The 20,631-nt window shown below is 37.5% G+C and overlaps 1 protein-coding gene across 3 annotated transcripts in view; it reads right to left on the minus strand.

Moving 5' to 3' along the window:
* LOC108271635 (GTPase IMAP family member 8) overlaps positions 1–19,869 on the minus strand; it is a 26,445-nt gene extending 6,576 nt beyond the window's left edge. Inside the window, exons 1-6 of one of the 3 annotated variants that reach the window (XM_017479309.3) lie at positions 19,804–19,869; positions 17,713–17,763; positions 13,409–14,086; positions 13,155–13,205; positions 940–1,617; positions 679–729 (exon numbers count right to left, since the gene is read on the minus strand). In XM_017479309.3, coding sequence (XP_017334798.1) covers positions 679–729; positions 940–1,617; positions 13,155–13,205; positions 13,409–14,086; positions 17,713–17,763; positions 19,804–19,816 — 1,522 coding nt within the window. In that variant the 5' untranslated portion in view covers positions 19,817–19,869. Of the gene's footprint in view, positions 1–678; positions 730–939; positions 1,618–4,473; positions 4,525–6,823; positions 6,907–13,154; positions 13,206–13,408; positions 14,087–17,712; positions 17,764–19,803 lie in introns of those variants that run through there. The other 2 variants (XM_017479314.3, XM_017479313.3) reach the window with 2 other exon arrangements.
* Between the last annotated feature and the right edge of the window lie 762 nt (positions 19,870–20,631).

Genomic DNA, 20,631 nt, shown 5'->3' on the forward strand with positions numbered 1-20,631 from the left:
TCTTCTGGAACTTAATTAATGGATCTTGTATGGTAGCACTTGTATTGTTCTCTGCTTGATATATCGCTTTGCTTGTATTTTCTCATTTGTAAGTCCCTTTGGATAAAAGCATCTGCTAAATGAATAAATGTAATGTATAACAAGCTAATTTATGACATATACAAACCTCAGAATGAGGAAAAAGTGTGATCTGCAGTTTCTGCCCATCGGCAATAACATTCATACCAGGGTCATAAAAGCCACAGAGATCACACCTTTTCTTAATTCTGATCTGTTCCTAATAAAGTGGACAGTGAATGTATGTAGAGGATCTAAAAAGTCTACATTCCCCTGTTTTTTGTGATGTAAAAAAGGACAACATGATAAATCATGTAAGGTTGTTTTCCACATTTAATGTGATCTAGCACCCAAAAGCATTTAGTAACAAGTGTCTTTATGTGATTTGAAGTGCAAACTGTGATTTCTCTCTCATTCACTATTCCTCCTTTTCACATCTGTTTAGTTTTACTTTCATACTTTAAGACATTTTGAAAGTTTGTATTTTAAAAGTACAAATAAACTGACTAAGGAAACTATTATATTTATCTGTTTAAATTAGTTGTTGCCCTTTGAAATAATTTTTGCATCTCTACCACCTCTTTATTTATTAACAATTAGCAGCGCATATTAAATACTCACGCCTTGCTGAGTGTTTTCCAAACTTCCGCTCTGGGAACAATGCACTTAATCCTTGAATTAAATGAATAAAAAAGGTAAAACATTAATAAACTGGTGTTACATTTTTATCAGTAAACATTCTAATGACAAGTAAAACTGATGGATTTACAAAGCTCTCAGTTGAATGGCTAAACTATTATAAACTTTATACACTTAATACTTACGAAAGGCAAAGTGTACTTTAGTGAATTAATGTTCCTTCATCTTTAAATGAACACTTACCAATTCTACTCAAGACACCTCCCACAAAAGCTGATGTGCTCTTCTCCTTTGTGTCATCGGGAAGATCAGATCTTTTCCTCTCTCCCGGTCTGGCAAGGTTTTCATCAGTGTGGAAAGATTCCTCAGGCGCGTCCTTAAAACTCTTACATACAAGATAATTTCCTCCATTCTCTTTGACCACTCTTCTGATTTCATCAAAAAGCTGATGACGTGAACTCTTATTTTTCTCTAGCTGTTTATATTTGCGATACCTATCACAACATTCCTTTATTAACCTTTGAGAAGCGTCTGACTTTCTTCCAGACGTGGCTGTACCAATCACAAAGGCATAGCTTCGAGCTTTCTCACTGAAGCGGTTTAATAACAACCCCAGGTGGTTCTTGTCCTGCTCTGTGAAGCTGTGAGGCTCTATCACAAGTAAAAATGCATGAGGTCCTGGAGCAGAAAGATTTACACACTCTTCCAGTTCCTCAGGTTTTAGTGGAGGGTTAAACAAATGAGCCGCGTTGATGATGGTGATGTCTGTTTCTTGCACATGTCCTCTGGCTCGCTCGCTGTGCTGCTTTCGTGAATGTGGAGGATCTTCAGTCTCAAATGCAGTTTTCCCCAGGATAAAATTTCCTACCATACTGGTGTGTTGGAGACTCTTCCCCAACAGAACAATCCTCAGCTCAGACACTAACAATGAGATCAAAAATACAGTGCATCCGGAAAGTATTCACAGCACTTCACTTTTTCCACATTTTGTTGTGTTACAGCCTTATTCCAAAATTGATTAAATTATTTTCCTCAAATGTTTCTGTACCCTTCCCCAGATCTGTGCCTCGATACCATCCTGTCTCAGAGGTCTACAGACAATTCCTTGGACTTCATGGCTTAGTTTGTGCTCTGACATGCATTGTTAACTGTGGGACCTTATATAGACAGGTGTGTGCCTTTCCAAATCATGTCCAATCAACTGAATTTACCACAGCTGGACTCCAATCAAGTAGAAACATCTCAAGGATGATCAGTGGAAACGGGATGCACCTGAGCTCAATTTTGAGTGTCACAGCAAAGGCTGTGAATACTTATGTACATGTGCTTTTTTTGTTATTTTTTTTAATAAATTTGCACAGATTTCAAACAAACTTCTTTCATGTTGTCATTATGGGGTATTGATTGTATAATTTTGAGGACAATAATGAATTTAATCCATTTTGGAATAAGGCTGTAACATAAATAGTGGGAAAAGTGAAGCGCTGTGAATACTTTCCGGATGCACCATATATACAGTTCAAGATATTATCTATTAATGTGACACATTCTGACTTAAAGTTTGAGAAATGGCAATATAAAACTCTTATATAAACAAACAACAAAATGAATATAAACTACAGTATGAACAGGATGCATGACACTGACATGTTTCTAATATGAAGTGAATCAATTATTTTTAATAAGTAAAAAAGGGTTTCACCAAATCAGGCAGATTGGTTCCTTACATTAGTTTAATTTTTTTTTGTTTATTTATATTATTGAACCTTTTTGGAACCATGTGAAAAATTTGCTGATCATTTCTGTGGCAGGTGGGGGTGTGGGAAAATAAAAACAATAAAAGTTCATTGACATGAATTGGGCATGCAGAGTGCAAATAAAAGGCTTTATTAAAGAGAGGCAGGCAGACAAATCCAAACGTAGATAGGGCTGCACAATTAATCGAATATCGATCCTGATTACGATTCTGAGTGACCACGATTACATGAACATGATCGACTGCGATATTGATGTTTAAAGTTCGTCCTCCGATCATCGAAATCGTCGCTGCAGATCAAATCAAGCACTCCCTAAACTTACAGGCAGTCACCATAGAGCGGCGCAGGGATGATGTTATATTATATGCCAAAACCCGGAAACGAGTTAGCAACCTTCGGTTCCATCCCAAAGTCAACTGGTTTTTTGAAAGGGATTTTGGTTATAAGCCTGAAATACGGTCTGTGGTGAACACAAGCTAAAAATATTTTCACCTTTTAATCTAGGACATAAAATACGCCAGTAAAACCCCACTCATGATTTTTTTAAAATTAAGCTTTTACGTGTATTGAAAAAGGCGGTTGCTAACTGTCACGTAATGAGGCTTTAGGATGGATGTAAGTGCAGAGAAGAGCTTTATTGAAGAGAAGCAGACAAATCCAAAACATGAGACAATAGCGTGGTCAAAAACAGGCAAAAGGTCACGTGATCGGCAAACGGGCACAAACAAGGCTAAACAAGAATCCAACAACGAGGTCGAGAATAGGATCAAATCTAAAAGCCGTGAAACTATGAGCAAAGGCTTGGTACACGGAAAACTCACGCAATACTTCGCACCGAACAAAGAGACACGAGGGGTTTAAATGACAAACAAAAATAAGGGTGAACACAAAACAGCTGAGACTAATGATGACACATAAGGAAACAACCAATGACAATACAGGGGCAGAGACAGGACAGAAATCATAACAAATGCACATGTAGAAAGTAAACAGAGTAGGGATGTCACGATACCAAAAATCTAGTAGTGATGGAAATAAAATAGACATGAAATAAACACGAGGGATATCAAGTATGAGCAGTATGCAATTTTACTGAGAATTCACTGGGCTGGTGGGACTCATAATGTAGAGACGGTGTGTTTGAAAGTGTGGAGAATCCTTTCTCAACGAAAATCCAGTCAGGAGTGACACAGACAAGGTCAGGTTATTTTTAAAGAGTGAAACAAGACAAAATATAAGGAGCCGGGCTGCACCTGCGGGATAAAGGCTCAGGGAACGGCCTTGTCTCGCAGGTGCAGGGGGCCGCGAGATAAGCTACCTATAAACATATTGGTGTTTGGGTCATCCTGACCTAGAAAACCGTATAAATAGGAGAGCTTCAGCTCTGGTTTTGGGATCACCCTTGGGACATCTCAACTGTGTGGATCTCATGCAACAATAAACTTGGACCCTTGCCTCTCCTCACCCACATGGCCCGGTTTCTTCTTTGTCCTTGAAACTGGTTAATATATGTGAGTATCTGTTTCTATCTTAAATATTAATTGTCTTTGGGTAATAGGCAAAATTGATGCAACAGTAGTCGTTACAGATACCACCAAAAGTACACGATACAACGGTGTAATGTAAAAGAATTGCCATTCAGAGCCTGCTAATCTCTTCCTCGCCTATAAGCACCTTCTGCACTACATTGGCTGCCGATCTGCGTTACCTTCAATAATGACTTTGTGCAGATGGCAATGACTGACAGGGAAATGTCCAAGCAGGGGCACCGCTAACTTAACCCCCATCGTGTGTACAGAGTGAGCCAGGACATTTAAACCAGACAGTCAATGACCCAGTTCTTGGTACCATAAAGCGGCAGGGAAATGCTTTTCCAAAACAGCTCATTATAACCCCATGGCAGGGTACTTCAAAGTGGATAAAACACTACCGATGTTAATGGTTCATTTAATAATTTTAAAATACTGTTTGCTTCAATACTTTTGGCTTGTGTTTTTACAATGTATGTAGCGTCACTTACTTATGGGAGGTGGGCTCTTACTTTGTTTCCTCCTCCTACACTTTGCTGGATCTGTGCAGAAATCAGATAATGCAAAAATCAGATCAGTTTACTCAACATATCAGAGTGAGAATTACAGGGTGTACAAATGATAAATAGCCATTCTTCCACCAAGCAATGTAGTTCCTCAGCAACATTTAGCAGAATGGTTTCCAAGCAACACATAGATGCAGCAATACACTACAATTATAAATTAATTATACTCATTTATACTCCAGTCCAGTAGGTGGTATTAATGCACCTTTTAGCCTGATATCAACCACCTTTATTGAAAGAGGAAGAGCTTAAATCATATGTCTGAGCGACACATTTGACCAAGACTGTGTCCAAAATCGCGTACTGTGACAGTGCGTACTGCATTCGAGGGAGTACCTACTGCACAACTGCATAGAACGTACTAATCAGAATGTGTATGTAGTATGAATACAATCCAGGACATACTACATCCGCCATGTTGGCATTGTCACGTGACCTTCAGCATCATCAGATAAAAGCAACCGCACTATCGGCAAAATGCACATTAGGAAATGTTAACCAAATTAGCAATTTAATGTGGGCAGGGTTAAGAGGCTGAGGTAAATTCGTTGCCGTTAGCTTGGCCAGCTAAGGCATGATGGAGATCACAAAAACAGTTTTAAACACTGTGACAACTGTTTTCTTGTTTAAATCTTCAACAAGATAACAATTTATTTGGGTATTGTTAAACAAGTCCTGTTTAACCAAGGTTTGATACTTAAAAAGAGCCGACACTGTCTGCCGCATTTTTTCTGAGCTCATCCGCACCAGTCCCGTTGCATTATGGGATTTTTGACTCGCGTAGTGTCCATCGGTAGTGTCCATACTCCAAAATATCGCCGGAAGCAGTACGCCATCCAGATATTTCTCACCTATTGTTTCTCGCCTACAGTTTCTTGCCTACTGAGAATTTTGACATACTACCCCCTCAGGCGTATTGCTTTTCACCTACTGTGTAGTAGGGTAGTACGTGATAGGGGGTGTAAGGGGTTTTAGAGATGAGGGCTTTTTAATATAAGGGGGTTTGATATGAAGGGGGGTTTTATATGAGGGGGGTTGAGAAGGGAGTTTGAGAAGGGGTTTGATATAAGGGGGTTTGATATAAATGGGGGTTTGCTACAAGGGGGTTTGATAAGGGAGTGTGGTATAAAGGGAGTGTGGTATAATAGGGATATAATTTGATATAATTGAAATGTCTCATTTACTAAATAAATAACTAAATAAATAAATAAGTGCCTCTTGTCTCATTCATAGTGACAGATCGAATTACAATGAGGAGCAATTACTTTAACATTATACAGTAATATATATATATATATATATATATATATATATATATATATATATATATATATATATATATATATTTATTTATTTGGCTTAATGTTTTATAGCATATCTTTAAACTTGATTGATTTTGCCCCTTTTTTTAATGTAAAAGAGTAAATACAAAAACTTTTTGCCTGTACAGATAGGGTAAGATTGGGGAAGATGCCTCCTTAAGAGCAAAGTCCATTTACTGGTAAACTCATTTAGCATGTAGAGCATCATTAGACATCACCCAACGTACTATTGTGGGAATCAAATGGAAACAATTAACAGTTTAGTTATAACAGCACAGAAATGGAAATTATGAAATGGGGCTATTTTGCCACACCATTGGCGCAAGATGACCCCCTACCTGGGGCAAGATGTCTCTGGGGGCTGTCACCTGATCTTTACAGAACATATTATTTACAGGTCAAATTAATCCTAATAATTTTGTTTTTGGAAAAAAAAATTGTCATTACTTGACAATCTTGACAATGTCATTAGAATAAATGTAGGCCTACTGAAATTGAGTGATTCATAATGACAAATCAAAGTACAGGAGCACAGTTACACAGAGAGAGAGGCCTATCGGAAAGGCAAACTCATTATTATGATATTAAATCATTCAAATAAATGCAACATTTTTTAAAACCGAAAACGTGTCACGATAACAACAATCACAATGCAATGAGACTGAATTATTCCACTCTATTTCAGGTTGCGATGACGTGTGTGCCAGCGAGAGCTTTTTGAGGTGTTAGTGTAATGCTGCTCTACAACAGGTCATTATTTATTTTAACGGTTGGCTCACTTTATAGAAGACGTAGCAATCCCTTTCACTTTTCCAGGCAGACTAACAAAACTCATAATAACACTACACATCGCTCAGTTACAGAACATATGCGCTTTATCTTGCGAACTAATCGTAAATTAACCATTAAATTGCAATGAAATTCATTTAATTAAAGAAAAGTTTGGTCCTCACCGTTCGACTCCATTGTCTACTGTGCAGGTTCAAAGGTGAAAGCAGGAGATTACCTGTAAATACTGCCATAAAGTTGGTTTGACTTTGGACATTTGATCTTCAGAGATAAGCGGAAATTAAGGGACCGACTCTAAAGTTACATACGACATTGTTATACACGTTTCTAACTTCAATAGCATTTGAAGGGAATGACTTACAGTTATATAACTAACTGTAAAATGTTCATCTAGGTGTCAGGTATGATGCACACCTCTTAGATTTTTGATATTTAATAAAATAAGCTATTAAAGCACATGTAAATTAGATATGAATGGGCTCATACACAAAATATACCATAATTTAAAGCTCAATAGCATTTGAAGAGAATTTGAAGGGAAATAAGCAGAATGGTACAGAGGAAAGGAGGGACGAGGATTATTCTTGTGACAGGGAAGATGAGGCTGGAGACAGGAACACTGTAGATGAAGATGAGGATGAAGATGAAAGTTCAGCTCACAATAAGCAGAATGGTACAGAGGAAAGGAAGGACCAGGATTATTTTTGTGACAGGGAAGTTGAGGGCTCAAAAGCGTGACTGGAAGTGCTACCTATGTAGATAATTTTGAATTCCTTTGGCTCCCATGTACAATCTAAACATGTACATAAATAAATTAAAAGAAAACAATAAATAAAATGTGTAAACAATAAATAAAAATATTTCAAAATATTAAAACATTCGTGTATCACCAGTTCTTTTAATTATTTCATTAATAGGACATCTATTTTTTGAAGAGAACCATTCAATCCAGTACGGGTCATTTTGACCCCCATTATGCATTTGTGAAGATTTTTTTGGTTCATGCATTGTAGGGATAATACCAAAAATCTAAAAGGTGCGCGTCATACCTGACACCTAGATGAACATTTAAAAGTTGGGTTTGTGACTGTATATCATTCCCTTCAAATACTATTGAGCTTTAAATAATGGGATAGTTTGTATATGGGCCCATTCTGTAGTGAAATTCATATCAAATGTACATGTGATTTAATAGTTTATTTTGTTAAATATCAGAAATCTAAGAGGTGTGCATCATACCTGACACCTAGATGAACATTTTACAGTTGGTTATATGACTGTAAGTCATTCCCTTCAAATGCTGTTGAAGTTAAAATCGTGTTTAACAATGTCGTAAGTAACTTTAGAGACGGTCCCTTAATTTCCGCATATCCGCGAATATCGAACGTCCAAAGTCAAGCCAACCTTATGCCAGTCCTGTAAATTACCTGTAACAGGAAGGTGCCTTCCCTCCCCACAGAGCGAGATGAGTATAAACAGGGGGCGGGGTTAGCTGCAAATGGGTGGGACTTTAGCTACAAGTGGGCTGTACAAACCTCCAGAGGACTTTGATTGGTTACTGTAGTGTCTGTCATGTAGGTTTTTTCCCCTGAGGCAATACGGCGACCTGCCAGAGTTAAACGGGTAAACTTGCAATTTTTAAATGTTAAATATTGACCTACTGAAATCCCAGATTATGTTGAATCAACAAAATAAATGTATTTTATTTGTTTTATGTTTTGTTTTGTTTTTTATCCGTTTTATAATGTGCTTTCTGTGCATCCACCAGGTTATGTTGACCTTTCTTGGCCAAAATCCACAGCAGTTCCTATGTGTACAAGGCAAGAAGAAGAAAAAGGCATGATATGATGTTCATATATACAGTAATTATAAATTCCGAAAAAGTTGGGACAGTTTGGAAAAACCGTCAGCTGAAGAAATGCATAATGGATGAATGGGGGAAAATTCCACTATTATTCCACTACTAAACTTAACCAACTGGTGTCTTCACTCAGCACCCACATGCTTAATAAGTGTTATTAAAAGAAAAGGTTTTGTTACACAGTGGTAAACAGTCGACTGTCCCAACTTTTTTGGAGTGTGTTGCAGTCATCCGATTTGAAATGAGTGTATGTTTTAAAAAATAAATTAAATTCACAAAGTAGAAGATCAAATAATGTGTTAATAATGTGTTATCAATATAGTACAGCGTGAATTGAATTTACAAATGATTCTTTTTGTTTGTTTTTTATTGCATTTTAAATACTGTCCCAACTTTTTTGGAATTGGGGTTATACTTAGGAAAGACACTGTGACCTCTCCCATGAACATACAGTACAATCAGTTCTAATTAGCTTTAAATGTAGACAGTATAATCAGACAGTAGTTCAATAATCAGAAGTTCTTCGTTAAATGTGATAAAGGAAAACTGAATGAAAACTGAAAGTAATCAATGTAGTTTTGAAAATGAAGATAAAAAAAAAATCTTTTTATCCTGTATTGTGTAAATGTAAACATAAAAAAAATCATCAAGCTTTTAGAGGATAATGCATATTTTTTGTGTATCATTTTGGTGCTTGTCAACCAATTCTTTTATCTCTTTTTTATGCTGAGCTTCCACTTCATCAATTTCCTCAGCTTTTCTTCTAGCCTCATCATCATTTTTGGTCTCTGTTTCTTTCTTTTTCTTCTCACAATCATTTCTCATTTCCACATGATCTCTGTCTTCTTTTTCTTTTCTTTCTTTGTCTTCTTTCTCTCCCTTTTGGATTGCCTCTGGTCTTTTTAATTTCATCTTCCATTTTAGCCTCATTAGAGTCAAAGTGTCTTTTCTTTTTAGATTTTTCATTTCATACAGTATGCGTTTATGCCCTGCAGGTTGTAGTTTTGCCTCTTTTTCTCTACTTTGATTCTCTTTCAATTGTTTCTCTTCTTCTTGTTGTTTTTCTTCTCTGTTCTCATGTCCCTGCTTCAGTGCTTCTTCATTGTCCATAGTCTTCATCTGTTCATGTTCTCCTACATATTTTGCCCCCAGGGCCTCTTTTTCAGTTTGCTTCTCTTTTAGCATCTCCTTTTTCTTCTGCTGTATTTCAAACATCTCATTAGTAAAATAATTGTCCCTGTTGGACTTTATCATTTCTTCAATCATTTGGAGAAGCTCACTGACTTGGGTGGTTTCTTCCGTATTGTTATCAAACAAGTGAACTCTTCCACCACAGTCCCTGATTAGCCTGCTCACATGTTCATTATTATTGGTTTTGATATGATCTTCGAGTGTTTTATCTTTCAAGTGATCCCCTCCAGTAAACAGCACTATGCTGTACTTTGCAGCTTCAGCACCAAACATCATCCTAATCAGATTTACTGTTTGCTTCTCTTCCTCACTAAACCTTTGCAGACTCAGCACAATGATGAAGGCATGGGGTCCTGGTGCCGCCATTGAGATGCATTTCCTAATTTCTTCTACAACCTCTTCATTTGATAATGTGGAGTCAAAGAGTCCTGGAGTGTCCACAACAGCTACTGATTTGCCCTGCACTTCTCCAATTCCCTTCTTGCAGATTCTCGTCACAGAATTCCAGCTCAGCTTACTCTCAAATTCTTTTTTTCCTAGAATGGTGTTTCCTGTTGCACTCTTCCCATGTCCTGTTTTCCCAACCAGCAATATTCTCAAAGCTGAAAATGACACAGTAGCTTATTAATTCAGTGTCAGACTGAATATTTAATTCTGATGAAAAATCTAGATGTAAAAATATAAGTAATCTACCAATGTACAACTCACATGTTTTCCATTGTTTTGCTTCAAGTTCACTGACTCTCTTTTTCATTTCAGCCAGTTCTTCATCTAGTGGCTGTTTAACTCCATCATTCTGTGCCTCAATAAACATTGGGAGAGAATAAATCTTGTTCATATTTGTCACTCGGTCTAACAGTTCTGACACCTGCTTACGTCTCCTTTTTTCTTCTTTCTCCAAGATCATATATCTGTCCCCAAACAATCTAAGATGTTCTTCCATCTCTGAACTTTGCTTTACAATGTTAACTGCAGCATCTTCATTTAAGTTCTTGTTGGTAAAAAGAACTATACTATGATCACAAACCCTTGAACTAAAGGTCCTCTGAATCGTCTCTATTTCTCTTTTGTTATCATCAGTGAGAGGACCAACAGGAATGATGAACAGAAAAGCATGGACAGGATTATCAACAGAAATACAGTGAAGAATCTCATTCATCACTTCCTCGTCTGAGAGATAAATGTTGTGTAGAGCTGGCATCACCGCCAGCCTGAGAACGCGTCCACAGACTAATCCAGTCTCCACATTTCTCTGGTCCAATATGAGATCTGATATGGAGGCCTTTAGTTCTTCATTGCTTCCACACAGCACCAAGTTCAACACTGGCACTGAAATGGAAAGGAAATGGGAAAAAACATATTTAGTCTCGGTTTGTTAAAATGATTAGCAATTATGACTGATGTGCTTACATCTTTGTTTAAAAAATAATAATAATAAATAAGTTCAAACGGTTTTATAGTTTTGCCTGGGCAGCCGTGGGCTGCGTCCTAAATCGCATACTTACCGTCTATATAGTAGCCGAGATACATGTATTTTTCCCCACTACAGGCCTATAGTAGGAAAGTATGCGATTTGGGACACGGCCGAACTCTTGTTCGCCGTAAAACGTAAAACTGCCGTGTGTGATCGTGTCCTGTCGCAAAATGCGGTGAAAACTCCCACACACGGTTAATAGTGTGATTAAGGTGTTTACATGTCTGTAATACGCATCCATAATGCGACTAAAACAGGAGTACTCCACCTGTCTTAATTAGATTATTGTTTACTTCGATTATGACCTTAATTAGATTAAGGTAATTAAAAATTGCTGTTTACATGGTAGTTTCTTAATTAGAGTACGGTCTTAATCGGATTAAGAATGGATTATTGTTGTCCATGTAAACGCAGCTATTGTTGTCCATGTAAATGCAGTTTATGTCGTGGTCACGGAAAAGAGGGTCGAGATACAAAACATGAAACATAACCTATGTCTATGAACTGGGAGCAGCGAAACCAGCGTGAACTGAACTGAACTGAACTGAACTGAACTGACGAATCTAAACATGAACCATGGTTCTCTATCGTAAGGACTAATCTACTATTACTATATCTATTCTAATATTCCGCGCTGTGTGCTGAGAGGCGCGCGGTATATATATACAAACATAGTCAGCCTCGTAATGGCTGACGGCTGAGGGCAATTCAGACACACATGAAACAATAGCCAATGACAGGACGGGGAGGAGACATAACAGAAACATAAACAAATGCACGTGTCCAAACGTCACGACTGTCAACAAGGGAAAAGCAGGGGCGCGAGCATGCTGGCGCGCGAGCATGCTCCACAGCTCGCTGCTTAAAGGGGAAACCGTGACAGATAGGTGGCTAGTTTTTTCCTAATCAAATTCGGTGAACTCATTGCCAAAATAATTTAGGCAAAAACCCAAATACTGCAATGGGTAAGTCAGTAAAAAATTAGGGCTGTAAGTTGTTAATATGACACTGATTTTTTTTAGGTACTTGAATAACAAGACAGGTAATAATAACAAGCTAATTTAAGTCATATACACTCACCGGTCACTTTATTAGGAACACCTGTACATTCATGAAGTTATCTAATCTGCCAATCGTGTGGCAGCAGCACAATGCAAAAGATAATGCAGATACACGTCAAGAGCTTCAGTTAATGTTCACACTTTTTCTTCATTCTGATGTTTGATGTGATCTCTTTGACTTTAACCGTGACATGGTTGTTGGTGCCACATGTATTTTGTGTATTTCAGGTTTGTGAATTTCAGAATCTGCTGATCTCCTGGGATTTTCACATACAACAGTCTCCAGAGTTTACATGGAATGGAGTGAACAATAAAAAACATTGAGTGAGCTACAGCTCTTTGGGTGAAAAAGCCCTGTTTATGAGAGATGTCAAAGGAAAATAACCAGACTGGAAGGATATAGTAACTCATACAATCACTCTTTACAACCGTGATGAGGAGAAAAGAATCTCAGCATGCACAAAACATCGAACGATGAGTTGGAGGAGTTACGACAGCAGATGACCATGTCAGGTTCCACTCCTGTCAGCCAAGAACAGGATCTGAGGATCAGGGGCACAGACTCATCCAAACTGGACAGTTGAAGATTGGGGGGTGGGGGGTTACAGAAATCACCTGTTTTTTTCCACTCTTCATTTAATGTGAACCAACAAAATTTAGTAAATGTCTGTGATTTGAAGTGCAAACTGTGATTTCTCTCATTCACTATTCCTCCTTTTCACATTTGTTTAGTTTTATTTTCATACTTGAAGAGATTTTAAAAGTTTGGGCTTTAAAAGTACAAATAAACTGACTAAGGAAACTATTCTATTTATCTGTTTAAATTAGTTGTTGCCCGTTGAAATAATTTTTGCATCTCTACCACCTCTTTATTTATTAACAATTAGCAGCGCATATTAAATACTCACGCCTTGCTGAGTGTTCTCCAACCTTTCGCTCTGGTAGCAATGCACTTAAACCTTGAATTAAATGAATAAACAAAGTAAAACATTAATAAACTGGTGTTACATTCTAAACATTCTAATGACAAGTAAAACAGATGGATTTACAAAGCTCTCAGTTGAATGGCTAAACTATTATAAACTATATACGCTTAATACTTACAAAAGGCAAAGTGTACTTTAGGGAATTAATGTTCTTTCATCTTTAAATGAACACTTACCAATTCTACTCAAGGCACCTCCCACTGAAGTTGATGTGCTCTTCTCATTTGTGTCATCGGGAAGATCGGATCTTTTCCTCTCTCCCGGTCTCGCAAGGTTTTCATCAGTGTGGAAAGATTCCTCAGGCGCGTCCTTAAAACTCTTACATACAAGATAATTTCCTCCATTCTCTTTGACCACTCTTCTGATTTCATCAAAAAGCTGACGACACGAATTCTTATTTTTCTCTAGTTGTTTATATTTACGATACCTATTACAACATTCCTTTATTAAACTTTGAGAAGCGTCAGACTTTCCTCCAGACGTGGCTGTACCAATCACAAAGGCATAGTTTCGAGCTTTCTCACTGAAGCGGTTTAATAACAATCCCAGGTGGTTCTTGTCCTCCTCTGTGAAGCTATGAGGCTCTATCACAAGTAAAAATGCATGAGGTCCTGGAGCAGAAAGATTTACACACTCTTCCAGTTCCTCAGGTTTTAGTGGAGGGTTAAATAAATGAGCCGCGTCGATGATGGTGATGTCTGTTCCTTGCACATGTCCTCTGGCTCGCTCGCTGTGCTGCTTTCGTGAATGTGGAGGATCTTCAGTCTCAAATGCAGTTTTCCCCAGGATAAAATTTCCTACCGTGCTGGTGTGTTGGAGACTCTTCCCCAACAGAACAATCCTCAGCTCAGACACTGTAACAATGACATCAAAAATACATACACTTCAAGATATTATCTATTAATGTGCCTCATTCTGACTTAAAGTTTGAGAAATGGCAATAGAAAACACCTATACAAACAAACAAACAACCAAATGAATATAAACTACAGAATGAACAGGATATTTATAACAGGATTAATATGAAGTGAAAATCCATTATTTTTAATTAGTAAAAAAGGCTTTCACCAAATCGGGCAGATTGGTGCCTTACATTAGTTTTTTTTAGTTTTTTTTTTTTTTGGGAGGGGGTTATTATTTTATTGAACCTTTTTCAGTTTGCTTCATGATTGGAACCATGTGAAAGAAATTTGCTGATCATTTCTGTGGCAGGTGGGGGTGTGAGAGAATGAACAAATTAACATGGGTGCATCTTAACAAGCTGTCTCTCTTCCCCCTCTCTCTCCCTCACTCCCTCGCTGTTTCCAGGTTTTCTTTTTTCCAATAGATACAATAAAAGTTCTGAAAGGAAATTCTCTTATACCATGTACTCTCTTATATTATGAACTGCTATCAAATACCTATGATGAATGTAATCATTTACTTACCTTGTATTAATTTAATTACCTCTTTAAATAAGCTGATCAACTGCTATCCTTGATTATAGCTATATACTTGAGATACACGTGTATTTCCGTGTCAACATGACACAGGACTTATTTTGTATTATGACTAGGTGCTGTGTGTTTTGTTTCAATCTGTCTGACACCTGGACCAGTAGAAACCGTCCACGCACTGCTGTTATCAGTGTATAAATACTTTTGGTTCGCATGAATTAAGTGGGATGTCTTTATGAGCATGCACGAAGTCAGTGTGTGTTCATTTTAGACCCCCCAGGCCTGAACGCTCCACGGTAAACCACACTTTCTAAATGTTAATAGAAGTTAATGGTAAAACAGGCTGGAAGGCATGACGGACGATCTGACGGGCCTAAGGCATAATCTGAGATCCCTGTAACGTGGAAATCTAACAAGTTCATTGACATGAATTTGGCATGCAGAGAGATGCAAGTGCAAATAAAAGGCTTTATTAAAGAGAGGCAGGCAGACAAATCCAAACGTAGAGCAAGAATCAAAAACCAGGGATAAGCAGAAATCAGGAGATCTACAAACAGACATACTGGATTAATCCAAAAACATAGATCAATAGACAAAATGAGATCAAGAATCACAGTGACGAACGCAGAAACAAAAGGCTCTGTAGCGGCAAACACGAACAATACTGTGCGGGGAACAAATACACACGAGAGGTTTAAATTAGAGATGCACCAACACAAAATTTCTAAGCTGATATGATAACTGATTAGTCAGAGTGATATCGGCCGATACCGATACTGCTAGTGCTGCCTTTTATGCCTTCATATAAAATAATTCATTTAAAAGAATTCTGAAATAAATGTAAAAAAAAATAATTAAAAAATATGTATTAATTTTTTTCCGTGGGGAAGGGGCGGGGGGGAGTGTGTAAAAATGCAGTTGTCATCATTCCACACAAGAGACATCATCTTTACACACAGCACAAAATCGATTTGTTTTCCCGCCTTCTTTTTACTGACAGGTTATAATCGGCCCTGATCATCAGATGTTTTTAAACTATCGGCCGATGGCCCATAGCGGGAAAAACTTGCCTTTATCGGCCGACACATCGGTGCATCTCTAGTTTAAATACACAAATTCATCGAGCGGGATACATGGAACAGGTGTAAATGAACAAGACACATTAGGGAGCAACCAGTGACATGACAGGGGAGGAGACATGACAGAAACCAAAACAAAAACACACATGGCAATTTAAACAGACATAACGCTGTTGTGCTGCCGGTTGCATAAGCGCGTTGAGCACTTTTGAACTTCATCATATGTCTGAGCGGAACATTTGACCGTGGGCGGGTCTCAGTCAGCTCCCTAGTTCAGTAGTCAGGGCTCTGATCAGGAAGTCGGCCATTTTAAGGGCTGTCTCAATCGCAAAATCCTTCCAGTGCTCTTGAACGTTTGCGTCCTAAAAAAATCCCACAATGCAGCGCATCTACACTAACTATGGTCCCTTACCGGAAATGACATGTTTTCTGAAGCCTTTCAGCTCGAAAAAAAAAAATGGTGTACAAACCCTGAGCCAACTTGTCTATAAATGTAAGCAGCTTATCATTGTTGTAGCTCTCAATGATTATGTACCTTAGCGATTTTTAACTTTATTTGACCTTATATATATATATATATATATATATATATATATATATATATATATATATATATATATATATATATAGTTTGTTCGAGTCTAATGACTTTTAAGTGTTAAAAAAATGTTTTTAATCCACTAGCTTCCCTGTGATCCTGTTTGAAGTATCATGACAGAAATGCATGTGATTAAGCTAACAAATTAATGACATCCATCCATTTTCTATACTGCTTATCCTACAGGGTCGAGGGGAACCTGGAGCCTATCCCAGGGAGCATGGAGCACAAGGCGGGGTACATCGTGGACGGAGTGCCAATCCATCGCAGGGTAATTAATATGAAAGTTTAAATTTTTGGTGATGTTTTACAATCATCATGTCATCAAAAATTTAGTTATCAGTGTTCCAATGTGTAGTGAGCCAGGGTCCTTACCAATGCCCCAGTTCATGTACAACATACACTGATTCATGACTTAGGGACCTAGGGAGCTGATCGAGACACACCCCATTTAAGAGAAGGAGTAAAGTGAGCTAGCGAATACAAAACAATTAGCAATGTAGTGTAATGTATATTTAGGGAAAACAAGGCTGTTGAATAATAGATGGTTTCTTAGGTTTTTTCCAGAAGCTGGTATTATTAGCATAACAAACGCAGCTCTTCAATTTCTCGCTCACTAATTTCAGCATGTCTCCTTTCTTTTGAACTTCGTCCTTTTCTTCCTGTTCATCTCTTTCAACCACTCTTCCATGCTTAGTCCACCCAGTAAATCAAAATAAAATTTCTGACATGTTTAACAATTTATTTGGCGGAATAACAAGGTCCCTGGTGCGTGTTTAACAGTCATTTACAAATGGCTTTGAATGTGGCTTGGCCAATCATAATCCAGGACCGAAACTATCCATTTTATAAAGTCCAATTTCCTTGTGCGTACTGGTGCTTCAGAACAGTGGACAAGCAAGCTGCAGACCGAGTTGCAGATGCTCTGGATAAGGGCATCTGCCAAAGGCCGTAAATGTAAAAGAATTGCCATTCAGAGCCTGCTAATCTCTTCCTCACCTATAAGCTCCTCCTTAAGCATCTTCTGCACTACATTGGCTGCCGGTCTGCGTTACTTTCAATAATGACTTTGAGCAGGTGGCCATGACTGACAGGGAAATGTCCAAGCTGGGGCACCGCTAACTTAACCCCCATCGTGTGTACAGAGTGAGCCAGGACATTTAAACCAGACAGTCAATGACCCAGTTCTTGGTACCATAAAGCGGCAGGGAAATGCTTTTCCAAAACAGCTCATTATAACCCCATGGCAGGGTACTTCAAAGTGGATAAAACACTACCGATGTTAATGTTTCATTTAATAATTTTAAAATACTGTTTGCTTCAATACTTTTGGCTTGTGTTTTTACAATGTATGTAGCGTCACTTACTACAGGGAGGTGGGCTCTTACTTTGTTTCCTCCTCCTACACTTTGCTGGATCTGTGCAGAAATCAGATAATGCAAAAAACAGATCAGTTTACTCAACATATCAGAGTGAGAATTACAGGGTGTACAAATGATAAATAGCCATTCTTCCACCAAGCAATGTAGTTCTTCAGCAACATTTAGCAGAATGGTTTCCAAGCAACACAGATGCAGCAACACACTACAATTATAAATGAATTATACTCATTTATACTCCAGTCCAGTAGGTGGTATTAATGCACCTTTTAGCCTGATATCAACCACCTTTATTGAAAGAGGAATGTGGGCAGGGTTAAGAGGCTGAGGTAAATTCGTTGCCGTTTGCTTGGCCAGCTAAGGCATGATGGAGATCACAAAAACAGTTTAAACACTGTGACAACTGTTTTCTTGTTTAAATCTTCAACAAGATAACAATTTATTCGGGTATTGTTAAACAAGTCCTGTTTAACCAAGGTTTGATACTTAAAAAGAGCCGACACTGTCTGCCGCATTTTTTCTGAGATCATCCGCACCAGTCCCGTTGCATTATGGGATTTTTGACTCGCGTAGTGTCCATCGGTTGCATACTCCAAAATATCGCCGGAAGCAGTACGCCATCCAGATATTTCTCACCTACTGTTTCTCGCCTACAGTTTCTTGCCTACTGAGAATTTTGACATACTACCCCCTCAGGCGTATTGCTTTTCACCTACTGTGTAGTAGGGTAGTACGTGATAGGGGGTGTAAGGGGTTTTAGAGATGAGGGCTTTTTAATATAAGGGGGTTATGAAGGGGGGTTTTATATGAGGGGGGTTGAGAAGGGAGTTTGAGAAGGGGTTTGATATAAGGGGGTTTGATATAAATGGGGGTTTGCTACAAGGGGGTTTGATAAGGGAGTGTGGTATAATAGGGATATAATTTGATATAATTGAAATGTCTCATTTACTAAATAAATAAATAAAGAAATAAATAAGTGCCTCTTGTCTCATTCATAGTGACAGATCCAATTACAATGAGGAGCAATTACTTTAACATTATACAGTAATATATATATATATATATATATATATATATATATATATATATATATATATATATATATATATATATATATATATATATATATATATTTTTTTTTTTTTTTTTTTTTTAAATTTGGCTTAATGTTTTATTGCATATCTTTAAACTTGATTGATTTTGCCCTTTTTTTAATGTAAAAGAGTAAATACAAAAACTTTTTGCCTGTACAGATAGGGTAAGATTGGGGAAGATGCCTCCTTAAGAGCAATGTCCATTTACTGGTAAACTCATTTAGCATGTAGAGCATCATTAGGCATCACCCAACGTACTATTGTGGGAATCAAATGGAAACAATTAAGAATTTAGTTATAACAGCACAGAAATGGAAATTATGAAATGGGGCTATTTTGCCACACCATTGGCACAAGATGACCCCCTACCTGGGGCAAGATGTCTCTGGGGGCTGTCACCTGATCTTTACAGAACATATTATTTACAGGTCAAATTAATCCTAATAATTTTGTTTTTGGAAAAAAAAAATTGTCATTACTTGACAATCTTGACAATGTCATTAGAATAAATGTAGGCCTACTGAAATTGAGTGATTCATAATGACAAATCAAAGTACAGGAGCACAGTTACACAGAGAGAGAGGCCTATCGGAAAGGCAAACTCATTATTATGATATTAAATCATTCAAATAAATGCAACATTTTTTAAAACCGAAAACGTGTCACGATAACAACAATCACAATGCAATGAGACTGAATTATTCCACTCTATTTCAGGTTGCGATGACGTGTGTGCCAGCGAGAGCTTTTTGAGGTGTTAGTGTAATGCTGCTCTACAACAGGTCATTATTTATTTTAACAGTTGGCTCACTTTATAGAAGACATAGCAATCCGTTTCACTTTTCCAAGCAGACTAACAAAACTCATAATAACACTACACATCGCTCAGTTACAGAACATATGCGCTTTATCTTGCGAACCAATCGTAAATTAACCATTAAATTGCAATGAAATTCATTGAATTAAAGAAAAGTTTGATCCTCACCGTTCGACTCCATTGTCTACTGTGCAGGTTCAAAGGTGAAAGCAGGAGATTACCTGTAAATACTGCCATAAAGTTGGTTTGACTTTGGACATTTGATCTTCGCAGATAAGCAGAAATTAAGGGACCGACTCTAAAGTTACATACGACATTGTTATACACGTTTCTAACTTCAATAGCATTTGAAGGGAATGACTTACAGTCACACAACCAACTGTAAAGTGTTCAGCTAAATGTCAGGTATGACGCACACCTTTTAGATTTTTTAGATATTTAATAAAATAAGCTATTAAAGCACATGTAATTTAGATATGAATTTCAGTACAGAATGGGCTCATACACAAAATATACCATAATTTAAAGCTCAATAGCATTTGAAGGGAATTTGAAGGGAAATAAGCAGAATGGTACAGAGGAAAGGAGGGACGAGGATTATTCTTGTGACAGGGAAGATGAGGCTGGAGACAGGAACACTGTAGATGAAGATGAGGATGAAGATGAAAGTTCAGCTCACAATAAGCAGAATGGTACAGAGGAAAGGAAGGACCAGGATTATTTTTGTGACAGGGAAGTTGAGGGCTCAAAAGCGTGACTGGAAGTGCTACCTATGTAGATAATTTTGAATTCCTTTGGCTCCCATGTACAATCTAAACATGTACATAAATAAATTAAAAGAAAACAATAAATAAAATGTGTAAACAATAAATAAAAATATTTCAAAATATTAAAACATTCGTGTATCACCAGTTCTTTTAATTATTTCATTAATAGGACATCTATTTTTTGAAGAGAACCATTCAATCCAGTACGGGTCATTTTGACCCCCATTAT

This window comes from Ictalurus punctatus, chromosome 11 (genome assembly GCF_001660625.3).
Source record: "Ictalurus punctatus breed USDA103 chromosome 11, Coco_2.0, whole genome shotgun sequence".
Classification (NCBI taxonomy): Eukaryota; Metazoa; Chordata; class Actinopteri; order Siluriformes; family Ictaluridae; genus Ictalurus; species Ictalurus punctatus.